At 41.8% G+C, this 21333-nt stretch overlaps 2 protein-coding genes and 1 long non-coding RNA gene across 24 annotated transcripts in view; 2 read left to right on the forward strand and 1 right to left on the reverse strand.

Annotated features, from left to right (window-relative positions):
* The window catches only part of MRPS14 (mitochondrial ribosomal protein S14), an 868813-nt gene that overhangs the window by 540115 nt on the left and 307365 nt on the right, over nucleotides 1-21333 (forward strand). The gene's annotated exons all lie outside the window — the stretch shown is intronic.
* TNR (tenascin R) overlaps nucleotides 1-21333 on the forward strand; it is a 427004-nt gene that overhangs the window by 391394 nt on the left and 14277 nt on the right. For all 3 annotated transcript variants that reach the window (XM_050766969.1, XM_050766977.1, XM_050766987.1), the window contains 3 exons: nucleotides 13268-13419; nucleotides 15149-15245; nucleotides 20510-20671. In XM_050766969.1, the coding sequence (XP_050622926.1) occupies nucleotides 13268-13419; nucleotides 15149-15245; nucleotides 20510-20671 (411 nt within the window). The remainder of the gene's footprint in view (nucleotides 1-13267; nucleotides 13420-15148; nucleotides 15246-20509; nucleotides 20672-21333) is intronic.
* The window catches only part of LOC126941210 (uncharacterized), a 105506-nt gene that overhangs the window by 38460 nt on the left and 45713 nt on the right, over nucleotides 1-21333 (reverse strand). For 2 of the 9 annotated variants that reach the window (XR_007721146.1, XR_007721147.1), the window contains exons 3-4: nucleotides 21229-21262; nucleotides 17510-20368 (exon numbers count right to left, since the gene is read on the reverse strand). The exons of 1 other annotated variant lie outside the window; for it this stretch is intronic. This is a non-coding gene — a long non-coding RNA (uncharacterized LOC126941210). The remainder of the gene's footprint in view (nucleotides 1-17509; nucleotides 20369-21228; nucleotides 21263-21333) is intronic. 6 more of the 9 variants (XR_007721152.1, XR_007721151.1, XR_007721150.1 and 3 more) reach the window with 6 other exon arrangements.

Consider the following 21333-nt stretch of genomic DNA (forward strand, 5'->3'; position numbering starts at 1 on the left):
TCCTTTCCAACTTCATTGACAGTACCTGAGTTTGCCACTTAGCAGTATCCTACTCTTAGGATGGGTTGATCTCAGCTCATCATTCTGTTATCTATGCCTTCTCTGATGAAACAACAGAGCTTAAAGTTTGGCCCCAAAGCTGCCTCTATCCACTGATAAACCCTCACCTTGTCCTGAGTGGACCATAAGAGGTTCATTGTAAGCAAGATGCCTACCTGATGGCCTGGAAAAGAGTTAAGATGTCAAAAAATAATAATAAAACCAAAAAAGGGAAGAAAAGAAAAGAACTGGCACTCACAAACCCTCAAAAACCTCCTTTGATCAAGATGTCTTCCCTTGTTGTGTTTCTGCCACATAACATAAGTCCATTTCATTCTTTCCATCATGTTAATGGCTTCCCGTCCTCTTGTCTCTGGTGTTTGCACAAGACTCTGGAGGGAATTAAATACAAGTAGTATGGAAGAGAAGAAAACATGGATACATTATTTATAATTTACTGTCGCCTGAAATTTCATCCAAGGTCTACTTGTCTTTTAGAGATATGAATATAAATGAGGAAACAAATATTCCCCACAGAGCAGCCAGGACTTGGTGAAATGATTGTCTGAGAGGCAGTGTCATTGTCTCTTTTAATACTATAAAAAGCAAACAAAGTTCTCGCTAAAGCTTGCCCTAAGAGACAGTGAGCACTATAAAATAGGTTGTCTTGACCTTGAGGTTAAGTGAAGACAATCATTTGCAGAGGTACCCAGAGATGGGTAATAAAAAGTTTTCTTTTATTACCTTTGCTCCAATTCCTGCCCTCCCACATCCAGGCTGAGCTGTTCTGTGGAGCTTTTTAAGAAAACTTTGGAGTCTAACACAAGCTTCAGCTTTTCAGGTTGTGAAAATTAATGAAGATTGGCAAACACACACTCTGAAACAATAGATGGCAGATCATGGAAACTCATAGACTTATCAGATAGACATTCTAGTTAGAAAGGAAAGCCTCATGATCACTATCCACAGCTGTCTATCCTCAGATATGCCACAAATCCTTTTCACCAAAGTGGAGAAGTGATGGGGCTTCTCTCTGCTCCACTGTTTAGAAACAGCTTGAGTTCTTGCTTTATTAAGACAAACAAACCCCTAAAAGGAGAAGTCTACCTTCTTTCTTTGGGACCTGGCTGTGGAGAAGGAAGTAGGGCACTAATTATCCCATTTGAACAAACCATTTCCATGCATGTCCAAAATTAATAGAAGGATAGGTGTCAGATCAGAGGTTTCAATTAATCACACTGCACAGTTTATCACATAGCACCCATGTCAATCTCCAACAAGGTCCCAGTTTGTAATTACTCATTTATTTCTTTTTACCCTCTTCTTCCACCTTCCATAGCAAGCATTCTGATACATTAAATTTGTGTCCTTTTGTTGTATTTTTGAAAAATATGTTACTGTAAAATTACTTTGAGTATAAATATTTTAAATATGTTTTAACAGTATTGGGTTACATAATTCATTCCCTATTCTCATAGTTTTCGCTCAGCACTGTTTTTCAGACCCATCCGTGTTGTCATGCATCTATATAGTCTTTTGCTTCCAACTGTTGCAAAATACTGCATGGTGGGCACCCATCTTATTTTACCTCTCCATTCTTCTGAAAATGGACATCAGATTGTCTCCAACCTTCCACCACCACAAATGGTGCTGCAGTAAATACTTTGTACATGTCCACTTATATATCACTAAGGCAATGCCTTCTGGAATATATGCCTAGAAGAGGAATTGCTGGGTCACAGGGGATGTGTTTACATAGTTTAAATATGTACTGCTCTCCCACATGGCTGTACTAGTCTACACCCCCTCCAACAGTGCACAAAAGCTCCTATTTCCTAATGACATGTATCATTCCAAATGCCTTGACGTGGCCCGGCTTTGTCATTTTTGATAATCTCATAGAGATAATTGATATCTCATTTTTTAGTTGAATGTCTTTAATAATTAGTTTGAGTTTAAACATCTCTTCATATGTTTATTAGTCGTTTGAGTGTTGTTTTCTTCTAAATTGCCTGCTCATATAGTTTGTCAATTTTCTTCCAGGTTCCTGTACTAAATATTAGCTATTACTATTTGAGCTTTTAAAACCTTTCTTAAGAAGTCTTTCTCTGCATGTAAGCCAAAAGGTTTTCTTCAATATGTTCTGCTATTAACTTTCTAGATTTATTTCTTTATATTTAGTCTATTTTATACTGGTATTAGTTGAGGATACAGTTTCATTTTTCTTTCTACAGTGAACCAGTTCTCTTAACATCATTTATTGAATAATCCATCTGTTCTGTATTGGTTTGCGGTTCACTGTATATTAAGTTCCCATATGTACATGGATCTCTCTTTGACCTCTGAACTCCCTGTTCTACTCTCAGGTCTATTTTTCCATTCTTTTGCAAATACCACACTGTGTTTTTATAACTATAGCTAAATATATTAATATATGGTAAAATAAGTTTCCTTAGTTTTCTTTTTCGAGGTTGACTTACCTAATTGGTGACCTTTATTTTTCCAAAGGCATCATAGTTTAACAAGTTTAGTTTATCAAGTTTATCAAGTCTCCCCCTCAAAATTTTTAACTTGAATTTAGATTGAAATTACAATGAATTTATAAATTAATTTGGGGAGAACTGACATCTTTGTAATACTACAGTCATCCCTTCTCAAGGCCTATAATGCATTTTCATTTGTTCAAATCATCCTTATTTTTAATAGCGTTGTAAGTTTTTCCTTTATATTCATAACAAACATTCTATGTGTTCTTGGCTAATTTCTGAATGTTTTATTTTTTATTGCTGATAATTTTTATCTAATTTAAAAATATATATTTTCTAGTTGGTTATTACCAATGTAGAAAAATACCATTACTTTTTTATATCAATCCAGTATCTAGCAATCCTGCTGAATTCTCTTATTGATTCTATCTTATTGATTCTACATAACTCTTATTTTTCTTTTCTTATCACATTACCTAGGACCTCCTGAACTACGTTAAATAGTGACAGCAATATTAGGTACTTTGACTTTAGTTGCATTCTCAAAAGGAATGTAACTAAAGCATTATCATATTGCATAATCTTTGCTAAATCTTCCTTTTTAAACTTCCTTTTGATAAAAATTAAAATTAAATTAAAAAAAAAAAAAGCCTATTTAGGCCAGGTGCAGTGACTCACACCTATAATCCCAGCACTTTGGAAGCAGACAGATCACTTGAGGTCAGGTGGTCGAGAATAGCCTGGGCAACATGAAGAAACCTGTCTCTACTAAAGATACATAAGTTAGCTGGGCGTGGTGGTACACACCTGTAATTCCAGGTACTCAGGAGGCTGAGACAAGAGAATCGCTTGACCCTGGGAGGCGGAGGCTGTTGTGAGCCAAGATGGCATCACACTGCACTCCAGCCTGAGCAACAAAGCAAGACCCTGTCTCAAAATAAAATAAAATAAAATAAAATATAATAAAATAAAATAAAATAAAACAACAACAAAAAATAAAACAAACAAAAAAACCTATTTAATTTTTTCTAAAATAAAGAAAATATATAATTGGCTAACCTTAAATAAACACAAAGAGTGTTTGTTTAGATTTGAGTTTTAAAACATTTATCAAGGTATAGAATTTTCTTGTAAGTCAAGAGTTTTTGTAATAAGCTTTGTTGTTAAACTTTATCAAATGGTTTTTATAATACCTGTTTAATTTATTATATGACTTTATCGGTTAGTATACTAATGAAGTGAGTTATATTAATAGATTCTTTCTTGATATATTAATTACAATCCTTAGAGAAATCTCACCTGAATATGATTTGTTAATGCACTGTTATATATGGTTAGCTACTATCCGTTTAGACTTTTCACATCTACAGTCATAAGTGAAACTGGCCTATGTGTTTTTTTTCTTGTGTATACCTCTTTACTGGGTTTTGAAATCCATGTTCACTAATCTCACTTTAAAAAGAAACCAAAAAAGAGCTAGACAGCTTCATCTTTCACTCTTTTTTCTTTTTTGTTTATTTTTTTTTCTTTTTTTCTTTTGTGGAATAACTTGTTCAGGACAGAACTCATCACTAAAACCACCTGGGCACATTATTGTTGTTTTGTTTGTGTCTTTCTGTTTCTTTGTTTTTGGAATGGGAAACATTTGACTACCACGTCTAAGATTTTAAAATTAATTATCCATCCATGCTCTTTCTTTCTTCTTTTACCAGTTTTGACCCTTTATAAATTTTTGGAAATGTATTCATTTCATCTGAGTTCCAGAATTTAGTAGCATAAAATTCTTCAAAAGACTTTTCATTGTTTTTTTTTAATCTCTACCGCATCTGTAGCTAGTTTTCCTTTTTCATTTTTTTCATATTCTGTGTCTTTACTTCTCAATCAGTCTTCCCAGTGATATATTTATTTTATTAATATTTTCAAAGAACGAGACTTTAGATTTCAGATCCATAGTTATGTTTGTTTATCCCTCCTCCTTTCTTAAATGTGTCAACATGGCATCTTTGTGTAACAATCCAAGTACTTGAGCACCCTCTCAAATCCCTCTGGACTCTTTCCTCCCTACGTGCTTCACCTCCCCACAAACAAGCCCTGTCTAGGTTTTGGCTCTGGATTCTAATGGATAGGCTTTCTCTTTTCTCTCTGTTAATTATAGCCTTTTATTTAAAACAATATAAATAAAGTTTTTCCAAGTAGTTAATTATTCTTACTTTTCACGTCTCTAGAACTTGTCACTCTTATTTGTGTTCTCTAAATTTTCAATAATGGATTTTGTAAGGCAAACCTTCCCCAATTTCATATGCCCGAGGAACTTTTGTATTTTTTTCATACATTTAAATTGTAATTTGATCAGATATAAAATACTACCTAAAAATATTTGCTCCCATCATATTTAAAAATTTTTTCCATTGTCTTCTCAAATGTAGTGTTGCCATTGAGAAGTCGAATGTTAATCTGCTTCTTGTTCTTCTGTAGATGGTCTACTTTTTCTTTGTAGAAGCTTTAAAAACAGTGTTTCTTTCTTTTTGCAACTCTTACACTTCATTATATGTCTTGAAGTTCATTTATCTTTTTATCTCCAGTTTCACAGTCTATACACTTTTTAAATCTGATCTGTTTCATCTTTAATTCTAAGACATTTATCTTCATTATTTATTTAAGCACTTTCTCCTTTTTTATTTTTCTTTTTAGGACTTCTGTTAGCTAGATGTTGAAATACATAGTCTATCCTCTAAATGCCTTAGCTTTTTTAACGTTTTCTTTCTCTTTATTCTTACTTTTTATGTTCTCAAAGAGTTCCTTAATCAGAACTTCCAATTCACTTGCTTATTTTTTAGCTTATTTAAATCCCTTATTCACCCTATCTGCTGTATTCTTATTTAAACTGTTAATATATTAATTTTTATTTATTCGATTTTTTAAAAATCCTGTTTCATATTGTTAATTTACTTACTTACCTCCTTAAATAAAGTTATTGTGCTTAATTTAAATTCTGTTCTAATAATTCTGTACCAGATGATCAATCTCATAATGGTTGTGGTCTTTCTTTCACAGTAGTCTTACTCTTCAGTGAATGGATATTCTGATCTGTGAGCTCATGTTCCTTTGGGGTTATCAGCTCCTCTGCCTGGTAGTGCAGGTATTAGAAAAAGGCCACAGACATGTGAAGGGTAGGCAGTGATTACTCCATGGCAATATGAAAGACAAACAAAACAGACTTTTTCAAAACTTTCTTCCAAGCCTTCCTCTCCCTTTATTTGGTGTTGTTTGGTTTTGTGGGGTTTTGTTTTGTTTTGTTTTGTTTGTTTGTTTGTTTTTTGTGTTTTTTTGTTTGTTTTTTGTTTTTTGACAGAGTCTCACTCTGTCACTGGGGCTGGAGTGCAGTGGCACGATCTTGGCTCACTGCAACCTCCATCTCCAGGGTTCAAGAGATTCTCCTGCCTCAGCCTCCCGAATAGCTGGGATCACAGGCACCTGTCACTATGCCCAGCTAATTTTTTGTATTTTTAGTAGAGACAGAGTTTCACCATGTTGGCCGGGCTGGTCTTGTTTGTTTGTTTTGTTTCTTTGTTTTGTTTCTTTTGTTTGTTTGTTTTTATCAGACTAATGCTGCTGCGATGAATGAGTTGTGCAATGTTCCCTCTTGTTCTATTTCCTGGAAAAGAGTGTATAAAATTGATGATATTTATTCTTTAAATTCTTGGTAGAATTCACAGTGAAGCTACCTAGGCCTGGAAATTCTTTTTCTAGAAATTTTACCCACAAATTCTATTTTGAAAAATAGTTTCATACTCTTCAGGTTATCTTTTCATTTTATCTTCCACAACTTTGGGGATGTGGTGATTTTCAAGAAATTAGTCCACGTCATCTAAGTGACTGAATTGATTTCCATAGAATTGTTTGTACTATTCAATAGGACAGGGACATGTGATCCCCTACAGGGAGGCAGTGAATCTTGCCAAGCAATAATACAACCTACTATTGAGGCAGGAGAATAGGGTCTAGAGGCAGGGAATGTAAGACCAATTCATGCTGACTTCTCAAAGCTGGATCAAAAGGAAAACACCTGAGTCTGAAGGCAGGCACCCTAAGGTCAATTAACGTCAACTTCCTAAAGTTAAACCAAAAGAAAAAAACCCATCTCCCCACGCCTAGTAACAAAGGTTCAAAGCCTGCTCTCCCTACAACCCTCCCCCATCTACCACATCTCAGATGGAAAGGGAAAGTGTCCTGGATTGGCCACCCTAAGCACCAGTCATCCCTTCATCTGCATTTAATTCACCCCAGCCTTTAATTAGCCACAGGCCAAAACCTTCATTCAGATAAGGAGTAGCTGATAGAGATCTCAAAAGGAGTACTTAACACCCAGGAAATTTTGTAACCAAGCCCTTGAGCTGCTTGCCCAGGTGCACTCTCACCTTGTGGAGTGCTTTCTTGCTTTAATAAATCCCTGCCTTCTCTGCTTCATTCCTGTGTTTCATTCCTGTGTTACTTTGTGTGTCTTGCCCAATTCTTTGTTCAAAAACGCCAAAAACCTGGACATCTGGCACTTGAGGCCTGCCTTCCAGTAACACCACGGGTCGAAGGTGACATCGTGAATGTTACAGCAGAACCTTACATATTACTATATACAGAAGCTGCTCTGGCCTATTTTAAACTGTGTTGTCCCAAATGTTTTCAGAAAATCTAATTTTAATTTTCCTTTTCGTAACCATAGGGGAGGGATAGGATATAGTGCTCACATGGCATCATACATTTAACAAACACTGACTGAGCACCTACTTTAGGTTAGACACTGTTCTAAGTGCTCAGTGATGAATAAGCTAAGAGCCAGATGATTAGACTCTCATGGAACTTACATTCAAGGGGATGAGGCAATGGGAATTGACCAAAAACTGAGTAAATAAATAAACAGAGTAATGGAATAGGGACAGTGTAAAGAACTGACTTCTAGGACAGCACCTGTAGTAGGAAGTCTTTCCCGATTATCACTTGCCACTTCCTCCACCGATCCCAGACCCTGGTCTCAACTATGGTGGTCAGGACAGGCGTCTCTTTAACTGAGACATGTGAGGCAAGACTTGAATAATGAGAGTGAATCCACAAAGAAGAGCATTCCAGGCCTAGGGAGGAGTAATCACTATACCCTGAGGGAGGAGTAAGTTTGGTCTTTTCTATCTGTTAAAAGAAAGCCAATGAGGCTGAAGAAGAGTGAAAGCGGGAAGGAGCGCAGGACAGAGATGGAGTGTACAGAGCTTTGTAGGCCATGGTAGGGATTATGGATTTGATTCTAATTGCAATAAAGAAGGGTTTTTGGCAAGTAAGACATAAGATGAAATCAGATCACATTCACATTATAAAAAGGTCACTCTGGCTAAAGTGCAGAGAATGAATGCAGGTGTGACCAGAATGGCATCAGGGAAATCAGTAGGAAGTGTCATCAGGACCCAGCCCTCCCTTGCCATGTTGAATCAAGAGCCACAGAGAGGGGCCAGGCTGGCAACTGCCAGTCTGTGACCAACCTAATCTGCCATGAAATTGGATCTTCTGATATAAGTGGATCCACGGAATAACAAGACAAGTGATGTCAGAACATTCCTCTAGTACTAGGATGCTTTTAGCTGACTTGTGAAGGGAAGATTTGGATGTCTGTTGCACTTGCCCTTGGGCAGAAGGCAGGTGGTCTGCAGAACCTGAGGACCTTCTTCCAGAGCTCTGTTTAGGGTGAATACATCAAAGCTGCCTTGTTCAGTTAATTCTCCACTCAGTCTATTACTTCTTTAAAGGCTATTGTCACTCTCCTCCTGGGTTCCCACTACTATATCCTGAATGGGGTCCTGCCTCCAGGCTCATCCCCATCTAATTCATTCTCCACACTGCAGTGAGAATGTTCTTTCTAACAAGTTGAGCTTAAAGTCCACCAAAAGACTCTTCCTCCAATTGCCTCCATGAATGACATGATCCCATCCCTGCTTACCTCCCCAGGGCTCTCTCTCTTCCATCCCACCCGATTCTTACTCTGTCTCCTGCTAAACCTTCAACTTCCCAAAGGGGCCACACTTTTGCACAGGCCTGGAACACCCTTCTCCACCAATTTGTGGCCAGCATCTAGGTCAGTTCCTAAGGTCACTTTCTGATTAGCAGTTGTCACCCCCTGTCCTATCCCAGGCCCCCACTGCTCACCCCATCCTTGCCAGCCAGGCATCATTGCACACCCACATCCAAGTTTTGGCAGCCCGCAATGTGTATCTCTTTCCCAGAGCATTTAGAGCTCGAGGTTATATTTGTTTCTCCCACCACAGCATGAGCAGCCTGAAAGGTTGTGACTGTGTCTTTTCCTTCTTCACATTCCCATCTTTTAGCCCAGGATTTAGAACCCCAACAGACACTCTGTTATATATTTGTTGAATTGGTAAGAGTGCAAACAGGTAAATATACTGGGAGACGCTGTGAGGAGGCCAAGTGGCTCACCCCATGTGGGCTGAGCAGGTAACCTTGCCCTGTCGGCAGACTCAGGCTGCCCCTGACAGTCTAGTCAGCTACTCTGCAGATGTGGGTCATTGATTCTAACAAGGGAGAGTCAACCACAAACAAGCTTCTGGGAAAAACAAATCTAAGTGCTGATAGCCAGAGGTGGCTGCCTGCACTTCTATGGAGCAACACTGTGTTCTGCGCTTACAGAGAAACTTGCTGAGGCTGTTTTCAGAGACAAATGCTGACATCGTGGCTTCAGACCTGATGCTGAGGTCAGAAAAGTGGACAGACACTTGCCAGGGCCATTAAAGCTGATCATTTTAAAGGAACACCCAAGAATCCAAAACAAGTAAGGGGCAGGGCCAGGACACAGGAAGGCTGTCCCAGCAGCGGTGGTCCCGCGACTGCACTGCCTGTCATGTAGCTTGCTCCACTCCACTCAGCATTCAGCCTCCACTGCCCAGAACAAGCCAATTTCTGAGCCATTCTTCCGGTGAACACCATGGTCCTGTTGATCTCACAATTACATCTAGAAATACTTAACCATGTTTCAGTGTACCAAGCACTCCTTGTGGCTTTTCTCTTAACTTAGTAATCACCACAGCCTGTGCTAAAAAATAAAAATTAAAATTACTTCGTCAGTCTAGGCTCCAATTATTGCACCACAAGGAAGAAAAACCTTCCAGTTTTGCTCTTGGTCTTAAGATTTTTGCTTTGGGAAAAATTACTGAGCTGATGTAGGGGTTAGAGGCGAGTTTCTGATAATATTAAATGGTAAGACATCCAGAGAGCTAGGAATGCCTGAAATTTGCCCTGACAGTCTCCTAAAATGTATGAAGCCCCAGTACATTCACACTGAATACAGCAGAGCAGGAACCAGTGTGTTCTTTATTATCAGCTAAGCCAAAGTCCAATAACCCCCAAAGCAGAACAAAACAATAAAAACTAGAACACAAAGCTTAGACTCAAGGCTAAATACAATCTCTTATCCCCTCTCCTTCCTGCCACACTCAATCTAATTCTTGGAACCAGCCCACTCAAGACATACCTACTGGGAAAGGGAAAGAGGAGGAAAGGGGGTGAGTGGGGGAGAGACAGAGATTCAATCTATAGTATTTATCCACCCAGCCACAGAGATCTGGGCAGAGAACACAGACCATGGGGTTCCTCCGAGGCATTGCTCAGTTTGCCATTTCCACCTCTTGGCCTCTAGAGAAGAGGAAAGTGTGCCAGACAAAGAGTGGGTTCAAATCCAGCTGGTCTTCAGACTTGTCTGAGAAGCTTCAGTAAAACACTGATTCCCTGTGCCACCCCCTGATATTCTGATTCAGTGAATCTGCTATGGAAACCAGGAATCTCAATTTCAATAAGGTTCCAGTCGGAGAACTATTAGTGAGCCTCTGCCTTCTCTTGTCTGCAAAAAAGGAATAATATTTTGGACAAGGATTAGAGTTGCAGGCCAGAGTGGGTTGAAAAGGAATGGTTTTGCTGTAAATGTGGTGTCTACTCCAAGTTCCGAAGATGCAAAAATCCCAGGTTGCTGCTCTTGATAGTCTGTGTGAGCAAAATGCTTCTTGTCTTTACATTAATGCCACAGACTAAATCACAGCAAACAGAATCTATAAACAACCAAATGGCCTTGCAATTTGTCAAAGGGAAGGCAAGCGCACCCAGCAACCATGCTTCATTGCCTCATGCACATCTGGGGAGCCTCCCTCCCAACCAACAAGATCACTGCCGGCCTGGAAGGAAGAAAGCGTGGTCCTTCCTCTCCCAGGGTGTAATCTGGGATTTTATCCCATCCAGTGTTTTGGCACCCCTTAGAAAACACTTTTTTCTTCAGATAATTTTATTCTTATTTTCTAACTTTAAAAAATGAATCACTCTTTTATGATAGCCATTCAGGTATTCAAAACTCCCCTTCTCCAAGTCATCTCAGTTTACTGCATTTGTCTGTAAGTCTAGCTTTAAAGCAACTAATATGTTTGAGCCTTTAAAAAGTATCTCTAATATAAATATTAAATCAACCTACATCATCAATATGAAGCAGCCTGCATGAGATCATTTCTTTCCCCATTCTGAGGTTTGGATTTATATGTGTATTTGTATGAGACTGTCATTTTGAGATTTGTGGGGAGATGTTTTGTTGGGGATACATTGATATTGGAAAGAAATTTGGGGTTCTGGCTCCTTCAAGAAGCTGAATTTATTGAATGAAGAAACCTGTCTTCAGGAAAAAGGGCTATTAGTGCATACCTTAGGAGTAAGCTAAAGACCAAGGGCATTAATTGCTGATCTTCTAAAATGAGAAACTCAGTGAGAGGAAAGAGGAGAAAGAAAGGCACACAGGCTGGATGCTCCAGAGGCCAGGTCAAGAATGACCAGGAAGCCAGGAGAAAATGGCAGTGCTCATAAAGCAGCAGGGAGAGAGGACAGAGACAGCTCACACCTGTCTCCTGAAATGTAACTGTAGCCTCTAGGGGTAGGTGGGATCAGGAACTGTGAAGAGTTCTAGGACACGCTGCAGATGACAGTTAGCTTTTTTGCAGCTATTAAAGAAATCAGTTTGAGAGGGTATGGATATTTGATCTGAACATAGAAATTTTTGAGATCTTTAATCTTTGGGGTCTTTTTGCTTGTAAGATAAATGCAGGTATTAATTAATCCTTTGCTGTATGCATAGATTTCTATCTTCAGTAAATTCTATCATACACTATATTTCCTGCTTTAGTAGGGTGCAAAGAGCACTTAACCCATCTGAAAATGTGAGTTCCAGCAATCTGAGTCATGTAATCTCTCTAAGTGCAGTTTCCTTCTCTGTAAAATAAGTATATACCAATCTGCGTTCCTCTCAAGTTTCTTGCAAGAATTAAATGGAAATAAAAACACCTGGTAAAGGACAGGTTCTATAGAAATATATTGTCATTCCCTGGTATAACCATGCCTGCAGTAGGCAATGCCTTTGTTCTAAACTATGTTAGGTGGGTGCGCCCTCGACAGGGGCGGGGTGGGGAGGGCGGTGGCAGCAAGTTGAAGGGCAGTCCTGGTGCGGGGGGTCAGTTAACACATCTCCAGGGGGCCTTCCATAAACCGACTCCAACCACCTCTTCCTGACATAGGAGGCTTCACTGGTGATCTATAATGGGGTCTGAGATGATCAGGGCTTTCAGTGAGGTTGCTATGTTGCCATCCGTGGGTGGCGTTGTGCTGTCACTTACTCTGACTCATCAGCGGGCCCTATGTCACACCTGTAGTGCACCGGTTCTGCCACTAGGGGACACTGCAGTAACTGACACGTGCTGTTCCTCCCCAGCCTCTCTTCTTGACTGCAACATCAAGGATGCAGAACTAGATCAATCGCAGCATGCTCTTCGTTAACCCAGAAGATCATTCTATTTACAGAGCACCCAAACCACCCTTTCCCACACAGCAAGCTCTGCCTTTAGCTTGCTCTAGCAGCTCCTGCAGTCCAGAAAAGCTCCTCCGGTGGGCTTTCTGCTGCTTCGCTTTCCTGGTCAGCATTAAAATTTGCCCTGAAGCTAAGCTCTTCAAGACACAGGATTTAAACTCCTCTTTCAGCTAATTAGATATTGTTCTACTGTTCTCTCTGAGAGATGAGCTGCAATTTACTTCCCCTGCCCTCTCCTTAAACTTAAACTGAACTGTAAAGCATGGCCACTTGATTGTTTAGTCCAGTCAGGAGATGGTTTTGTACAAGGAATAGATAATTCATCTTCTTGCTAATGCCGAGCTTGTTTGGGCATTCCTTAATGGCTACTGTAAAGATGATAGAAAGCTTTGCTCAGATGCCTCTCATCCTTTTGAAAGGTGGAGCCTGCAGTGATTTATTTTGGCCCATGCATCTGTAATCATTGCCTGAGTAACCAATCACTAGCTGCATTAACACATCTCTGCCCTTCAAGGGGGAGATTTTTATTATCCTCATTTTACTGATAAGAAAACTGATGCCCAATTGATTTACTTAAAGTCAAATAAATAGGTAACTGGTGGAGCTAGACCATAAACTCAGCCCTTTAGTCCTCAGATCCCATGAAATTGTATGTTGTCTGATAAGTCTAACAACAGTTGAGGAAGGGAAATTCAAGAGGGTGCCAAGTCCCCACATTCACACCTTGAGCTCCACTGAGGATTTCTTGCAGCTATTGATGATGTACCAGGAGGCCTGCTAAGACCTTCTATGATCCAAGGAGCTCTTATGCAAAGTGAGAGAAAGAATCTTTTCTGGACATTGTCTATTTTCCTTGCAGGGGGCCGGGTGTTCCCTCATCCTCAAGACTGTGCCCAGCATTTGATGAATGGAGACACTTTGAGTGGGGTTTACCCCATCTTCCTCAATGGGGAGCTGAGCCAGAAGTTACAAGTGTACTGTGATATGACCACCGACGGGGGCGGCTGGATTGTAAGTACAGGCGGCTGCTCTCCTTGCACGGAAGTATCCTCAGTGTTCTAGTCTACCTAGCTCAGCACCTGCCAAGCCAACTTCACCATCCTTCTGGCCATCCTTTTATCACGCCCCACATGTCCATCTTGGGGCTCCTCATTGCCCTCAAGGCCCTCGTTCAGCAGTTCAATCATATGTCTGTCCAGGCAGGGAAAGGAATAACTATATCTGTCCTTACAGAAGGAGGAGGAAGAAAGGACAGTTAAGCAGGAGGGTGCTGGGTAAAGGCAGTAGCAGCTCTGTTGGGCCCAAGGTTCTTGCCTGCTGAGAAATGCATCTATAATAAAGTAGTGGAGGTACCAGGCAGAGTGGCTCATTCCTGTAATCCCAGCACTTTGGGAAGCCAAGGAGGGTGGATGACTTGAGGCCAGGAGTTCAAGACCAGCCTGGCCAACATGGCAAAACCCTGTATCTCTACTAAAAATACAAAAATTTAGCCGGGCACAGTGGCGCATGCCTGTAGTCCCAGCTACTCGGGAGGCTGAGGCAGGGGAATCACTTGAACCCGGGGGGTGGAGGTTGTAGTGAGACGAGACCATGCCACTGTATTGTAGCCTGGGTGACAGAGTGAGTAAGACTCAAAAAACAAAACAAAAACAAACAAAAAGGCAGTGGAAGAAAAGTATTTCTGTATGAGGAGGTGATTACTGCCACAGAGAGATGATCGAAGCCTCCAATTGAGGATTGCGTATGGGAAAGCAGATGAGGGCCCAAACATGGATAGCTGACTCCCCTTCCCCATTCTTCCCGGGGTCTCCCTGGTTCTTCCCCAGAGCCATCACAACCTTCAGGGAGCACCAGTGGTCAGGAAAAGAGAGACACTGTTTCCTGTCACCACCCTCCTCCCATGCCTGATAGGGCAATACAGAGTGAGGGAAAATAAGGGCAGCCTCCTTAATGCAAGCCTGTCGGGGCAGCCGGGAGTTCCCACTGCCTGGCCCTAAAGCAGCCCAATATTAGCCAAATTGCTTTAGGATGGAAAACCAGCCCCTCCACCCTTCTTCGGATTCCCTCTCTCACTCTGCTAACAGTGCTGGATGTTTCCTGGTGCAAAACGGGTAGGTTTTGAATGGTGATGTGCTCATAACAGCTACTCTTGGGAGACATTTTCTTTTATGTTTCTGACGTATTTGCACCTCCTTCTTAAAGCATAATTGGAAATTGAAGCCAAGGTTGATATATTGGAGGTTAAATAAAATAAGCACTTAAACAGCTCAGAAAGTGAATGATATGCAGTATTGCTTTGCCTGCAATAGGACGATGACAGTTACTAGCTGATTTGAAGTAGGTCCTATTCTTTTGGTGAGAAATGCTTTCTACTGCACTCTGTAGTGCAAAAGATTCATTTGAGAGCCAAGCCTATTTCCCCTGATATTTAGGGCTTGATATGTATCCTGAGTCCTTTCTACATTGCAGGGGTGCAAATTAGTGTCAACATCACACTGGAGCCTATTCATCAGGGGCCTCTACACTTCAAGAGAAGTGTTCTGAGCATCTCCTACAAAAATTGCTGTGTAAATACTGAGCTCTGCTCTGAAATGTTCCTTCTTTGGACATCTTTGTCATTGCAGATATAAAACCCAGTTATATCAATTTAAAACCCAGTTATATCAATTTTACTTATCACAGTTTATTTTCCCTAGCATCTCCTTGGGTTTTTCTTTTTTTTTTTTTCTTTCCTTCATAGGTATTTCAGAGGCGGCAGAATGGCCAAACTGATTTTTTCCGGAAATGGGCTGATTACCGTGTTGGCTTCGGGAACCTGGAGGATGAGTTCTGGCTGGGTAAAGCCTCCTTATTGCTTTCCCTTGATGTGCTTCTCTGGCTTTTTGTCCATCTCTCTCCTTTTTGTGTCCATCTGAGATTATCAGAAACCCTGTGTTTGTTGAGAAACTGACAGCTCCTGAATTGCTTTCAGAACCTCTTGCTCTGTTTAGCTTCACTATTGATCTGTTTTTATCTTACTGTGGTGTTTTCCTCTTTTCTCTGTCTCTTCCCATCCTCATTAATAGTCTCTTGTTCTGATGGGTTTTGACATGAGGCTACTACAAAGGGAATGAGCTGCCTGGTGGGGAAGGGGCACAGGGAGCAACAGGCTGCCTGGCCATTTCCCAGAAGCAAGGCAACCAGCCAGCCAGCCTGCAGGTCAGGGGAGAAATGAGGCCAGCCACTCTGCTTAGTTCCTTGGGGAATGTTATTACCTGACCTGGGAAGGAAAAGGGAAAAAAATGAAAGTGGCATTAGAGGTGACTGACAATTTCCTAGAGGTCTGACACTGGCAGGAAATATAGATCAAGAACCAAACTGGCGTGAGATGGTAAACACTCATCTAAGCCAGGCAGATGGTGGTGGTGCCAAGTTCTGGAAGGTGGTCCATTTATTGTGACCTGTGTCCCCCTCTTAGTTAGATTTTCATAGTGATGGAAAAAGGGAGGTAGAGGAAAAGATTAATTGTCAAGTTCCATATTTGTGGTCTCCTCTCTGTCTTCCCTGCCACTATCTCCTCTCACCATCTTCTCCTGGATGTCTAGATAACAAGCTTCTTAACAGCCTCTCTGCTTCTAGGACCACCCCATTGTCCACAGGGCTATAATCACCCAAAAGGTTCTTCTTGCCTTTTGCACAGATAAACCAATTCTCTGAGACAGCATTATTGCAGTAAAGAGAGTTTAATTAACACAAGGCCACCAAGTGGAAGGACTGGAGTTATTACACAAATCAATCTCTCCAAAAACTCAGAAGCTAGGGTTTTTATGGATAATTTGGTGGGCAGGGGGTTAGGGAATGGGTACTGCCAACTGGTTGGGGATGAAATCATAGGATTGTGGAAAATGTTCCTCGTGCACTGAGTCTGCATTTAGTTGGGGGAGGCAGGCCCAGTTGAGTCGTGTGTCATTGGTCCAGGTGGGGTCACTTGGTTGCCTGAATGCAAAAGTCTGAAAAACATCTCAAAAGACCAATCTGCAATAGTGCTGTTATCTATAGGAGCAACTGGAAAAGTCACAAATCTCTGGCCACATGACCCTGAGCAGTAAGGGATTATAGAAACTATGCCTACAGTTTAGCAGAACTCAGGTCCCTCCCGTAATCCTAATCTCTTGGCCTTTCATTAGTCTTACAAAGGTAGTTTCAGTCCCTGAAAAAGGAGGGGAGCAGTTTTAGGGAGGGACTATTATCATCCTTGCTTTAAAATTAAACTACAAACTGAATTCCTCCCATGGTTAGCTTGGCCTATGCCCAGAAATGAGTGAGGAGGGCAGCCAGCCAGTGAGGCCAGAACCAAGATGGAGTCAGCCAAGCTAGACTTCTCTCACTGTCATGATCTTTGCAAAGGTGGGTTCATGACCACTAGAATGATCTTCCTCACACCCCAAATATGAGTGACGGCTAATCCCCTTTGTAAAACTTTTCAATGACTCCACATTACCACCAGGAGAAGGCCCAATGCCTTAGCCAAAGTACAGGCCCTCTCTCACCTGCCTCTGAAGCCTCCTCTACACCCTAAGTACCTCACCTGCTCTTCCCCTCACTCCTCTCCAACACCAAACTCCACATATGCACAACTACCGATGCTTCCTCTGCCAGGAGCACTCCTAGCCAACAGTCCTCCTTTCCCCACATGCCTTGTGTGGTGAGTGCCATCTGTGTATATTCAGAGACACAGCTAAGCACCTTCTCCTCCATAGAGCCAGTCCTCACCAGTTTTCTTCCCCATTGCCTGTGGGAGAAGTGGCCACTCCTTCTTGTCTGGCACAGATCATAGTGTCCATTTTACTTCCCATCTGTCTCTGCTATGTGCGCTTCATTGAGGGCTGGGACCACCTCTTATTTATCTTCTAACTCTATTACCTATATACCTATGACAGTGCCTGGGAGACAGTAGGTACCTAAAATGTAGATAATCAATAAATCAATCAATGATCAGAATTAATTGAATGCATTTTAAATCCACAGATTTGTGTTTGCTGATACAGACAATAAAAACATAAGGTAAATGCCACACAAAAACATTGACATAAAAGTCAAACAAATTGAAAAATATTCTTACCTTCAAAGCGTCAGCAAGCAACTTAGGAGACAAGTGTAATACCCATGAATCAATACATCCATAAGCAGACAGGACAGGACTCACGTTTCCCAAAGCTGAGCAGCTGTATACCACTTTCACAATTTGTGTCATATTTTCTGAAATACATAAACTATCATGCACTTAAAATTTCTATAGATTACTCTTTAATTAAATATATTTTTAAAAGAAATGTTATAGCATTGCCAAAAATAGAAAGCTAGTTATCATGTGTCATAAATAAAAAAGCCTCAAAAATAAATGCAATTAAAAGAAAACTATATTAATAGTATTAAGTGACAGTTAAATACAGGTACTCCAAGCCTGTTGTTGCTGGCAGTGGTGATGGTGTTAAAAATGGAGATTAGGAAGTGTTTCATGCTTTTCATGCTAAACAAACCACTAAAATACTAGAACCAAACTGAGATTGTGAGTGAAGGTTAGGATCAGGGTTAAGGTATCTCCTTGATCTATTACAAAAGACTGAGATTAAATCTGGAAATACCTTTCTTCTTATTATTGAAGGCTACTTAGTGCCTTATATATCTCATGTCATCAGAGATGCCATCCACACTGGGAAACACTGTCCTAACCTATGAACCACTGAAAAGAAGGCCACAGATATTCAAAGAAGGAAGAGACCAACTTCCTAGAGAAGGCACTGAGGAATGAGTCAGTCAGAAGAATGAAGGGAGGAAAATGATGAAAAGGAGGGAAGGCAGGAATTCTTCTGATAACTGCAAACCGAGGCCAGGGAGGAAACCCATCCACTGAGAGGAAAGGTGCAAGTGAGGGAAAGAAAACAATGAGGTGAGTGGGTTGAATAGAGGCAAGTAGGGAACTTAAAAATCCGAAACAGAAGTCTTCACTTGATGATGTAGGTAAGAGGGAGACAGGGAGGGCTCTTGAAGAGGCTAGGCCTGGTGCGGTGTAGTTTGGGAGCAATACTGAGGTTGGGGATAACACTATGACCCATAGTTTATATCCTATATGGGGTTCTCTAGAAACAGAGATCGAAACAGGAATTCTTGTTCAAGTGACTTACTGGGGGAGTTCACCAGGGAGAAGGAAATGGGGGAACCAAAATAGGGCAAAGAAAACTACAAAAATGTGGTTTTGGCTGGAGACTCCCTTCAGTGTGATCCCTAGGGAAGCTTGGGAGCATGAATTGCTCCTCAGAGCTGGTCACCACTTAGGCAAGGAGGCCAAGCTTTTGTACCCCTCCACATCAGTCATTGATGGAGGTCTGCTCCATGGCATGGGGAAAACAGCTTAGCTTCCAGGATGAAGTGACTCCCATTTGGTCAAGGGCAATTTTCCAAGAAGAAGGCAGCTGCAAGTTGCTAACAGCCAACACCTGTAGCAGCTTGGGGGATGGATCTATCTGCCAATTAAAGGCATCACAGCAAGGCACCATCAGCATCTACTACATCTGCACAAGCACACGTCTAGGGTAAGTTGTGGCTTAGCAACTCAGCCAACAGCAAACAGCAGTCAAACAGCCCTTGACTTATAATCAAGGAAAGCTCTAAGTCTCAAATGGGACAGGAAAGCCAAAAGACCTGGATGGCCTTCAGCCAATCATTTCACCGCTCTTGGACTTCAGCTTCTTCTTCTGCAAAACAAAGAGACTGGCCTGAGTAACCACTAAATTCCCTTCAGTCTCTGCAATTGTTTGATTCTAAATCATGGCATACTCAAATAGATATCAGATATCACAGCAAAGCAAGGGGACTTTAGTTCAGTAAGCAGATAAAACTTAGGACTCAGAGAAATTACCAGCAACACAAGATGAATGGTTCAAAGTTTGGGCAGGTAGATCAAAATTGGAGAGTCCCAGGGCGTGGCTAATCATGACAAGCAAGCAAGAAAATGTAAATAAGAAAATATTGGCCAGGTGCAGTGGCTCACGCCTGTAATCCCAGCACTTTGAGAGGCCGAGATGGGCGGATCATGAGGTCAGGAGATCAAGACCATCCTGGCTAACACAGTGAAACCTCGTCTTTACTAAAAATACAAAAAATGAGCCGGGCGTGGTGGTGGGCACCTGTAGTTCCAGCTACTTGGGAGGTTGAGGCAGGAGAATGGTGTGAACCTGGGAGGTGGAGCTTGCAGTGAGCCAAGATTGTGTCACTGCACTCCAGCCTGGCAACAGAGTGAGATTCTGTCTCAAAAGAAAAAAGAAAAAAAAAAAAAGGAAAGAAAAGAAAGAAAATATATATCGCCATATCATGAAGGGGGATCTGGACTCTGCCTAACTCGGGGACTTACAAAGGTTTGCACCTTACAAGAATCTATTAGACCAAGGCCTGGGAAGCTTAGAGGCAAAGGAGGAAGCAGATGAATGAGGGTAACTGGCTGAAAAGGCCAGTGGAAAGGTAGCAGTGCAAATGTAGCAGGCAGATTAGAGAGAAAGGGAGGCAGAGAATAATATTCTATGACCTGGCTATGGAGCCCCAGGAAGCCTAGGCTGGGGGCAGGAGAAGCAGTGTGAGGAAAGATCGACAGAGCCCTTCCTGCATGCTACCAGGAGATGTTAAGATGTTCTAGATGCTCTGAACTCCTCTAATCAATGTTTTCACCTCACGCTTTTGATCACTCATGCCCAAGGACTCACACCCATGTAATACCTCTTGTAATTTTCTTCTAGTACCATGGTTTGGCAGAGGAGGTGAGAGGGGATGGGGCCAGGAATCCTGAGGCTCAGGGCTTGTCAGTTACTGGGTCAAAAGGAGATATTAGAACCCCTGAGTTTCCTGTTTTGGAAAGCCATCAGCAGACCTGGACTGTCCTCTTTGCAGGAAGAAATTCAGAGTCTGGCAGGGTCCACTTGATAGCAACCTGTGAAGCACCAAGAGCAAAAGCAATCTGGAGTCCCCTCCTCTTCCCTGTAACATGTTTTGAGGCCACAGACGCATTTCCCTCCCATTTTCCAAAGCTGCTGGGGGCCAGTCTCAGTGCATTTTCTGCTCTTCTCCACAGGGCTGGACAACATACACAGGATCACATCCCAGGGCCGCTATGAGCTGCGCGTGGATATGCGTGATGGCCAGGAGGCCGCCTTCGCCTCCTACGACAGGTTCTCTGTCGAGGACAACAGAAACCTGTACAAACTCCGCATAGGAAGCTACAACGGCACTGCGGGTACCTATGGCTCCTGAGCAGACCCCACGGGCAGTGGGCATGGGACAAGAGCCCCCAGATTCTAGGCCTAAGCTGCCTCAGGAAGCAGCAGCACCCACAGAGTTCCTGCATTCACTGCTGGCCAGGGAGAAGGGCCATGCCACTCGGAACCACTGGCAGTGGTCCCAGCTCTCCCTGACCACTCACCTAAAAGCAACTTTGCAGGACTTCAGTTTCACCATCTGGAAAATTGTAATAAGGATGCCTGCCCTGAGTAGTCAGAAAAAAATGAGACCAGTAGAGTGAATGTGCTTTTAAAGTTTAAAAAAGATGCAGTGTGAAGACGAAGAAGGATTGTTTTGCTTGTTTAGATTAGTCACTATGGGCTCTTACGCAGTGAGAGCAGAATCACCCACTGTCTGGGTAGAAATCTCCCATGCAATGACATCCAGGAAAACTATCTTTGAATTAGTGCAAATCATACAGATGTCGCCCCTCTCTGAGATGCCCCCAACACCCCACCCTGGCCATCAGCAGTCATGCTAACACCTAGTCAAGGAGCAAATGATGCCACTTACCTGTTCCTCATTGGCCATGTTCCTTTTCATTCCTCTGCAAGAATCACATAGATGGTCAGGTTTTCTGTGTAGATTTTTACATTATTTCTACCAAGCAGAACAACC

Source organism: Macaca thibetana, chromosome 1, assembly GCF_024542745.1.
Source record: "Macaca thibetana thibetana isolate TM-01 chromosome 1, ASM2454274v1, whole genome shotgun sequence".
NCBI classification, from domain to species: Eukaryota; Metazoa; Chordata; class Mammalia; order Primates; family Cercopithecidae; genus Macaca; species Macaca thibetana.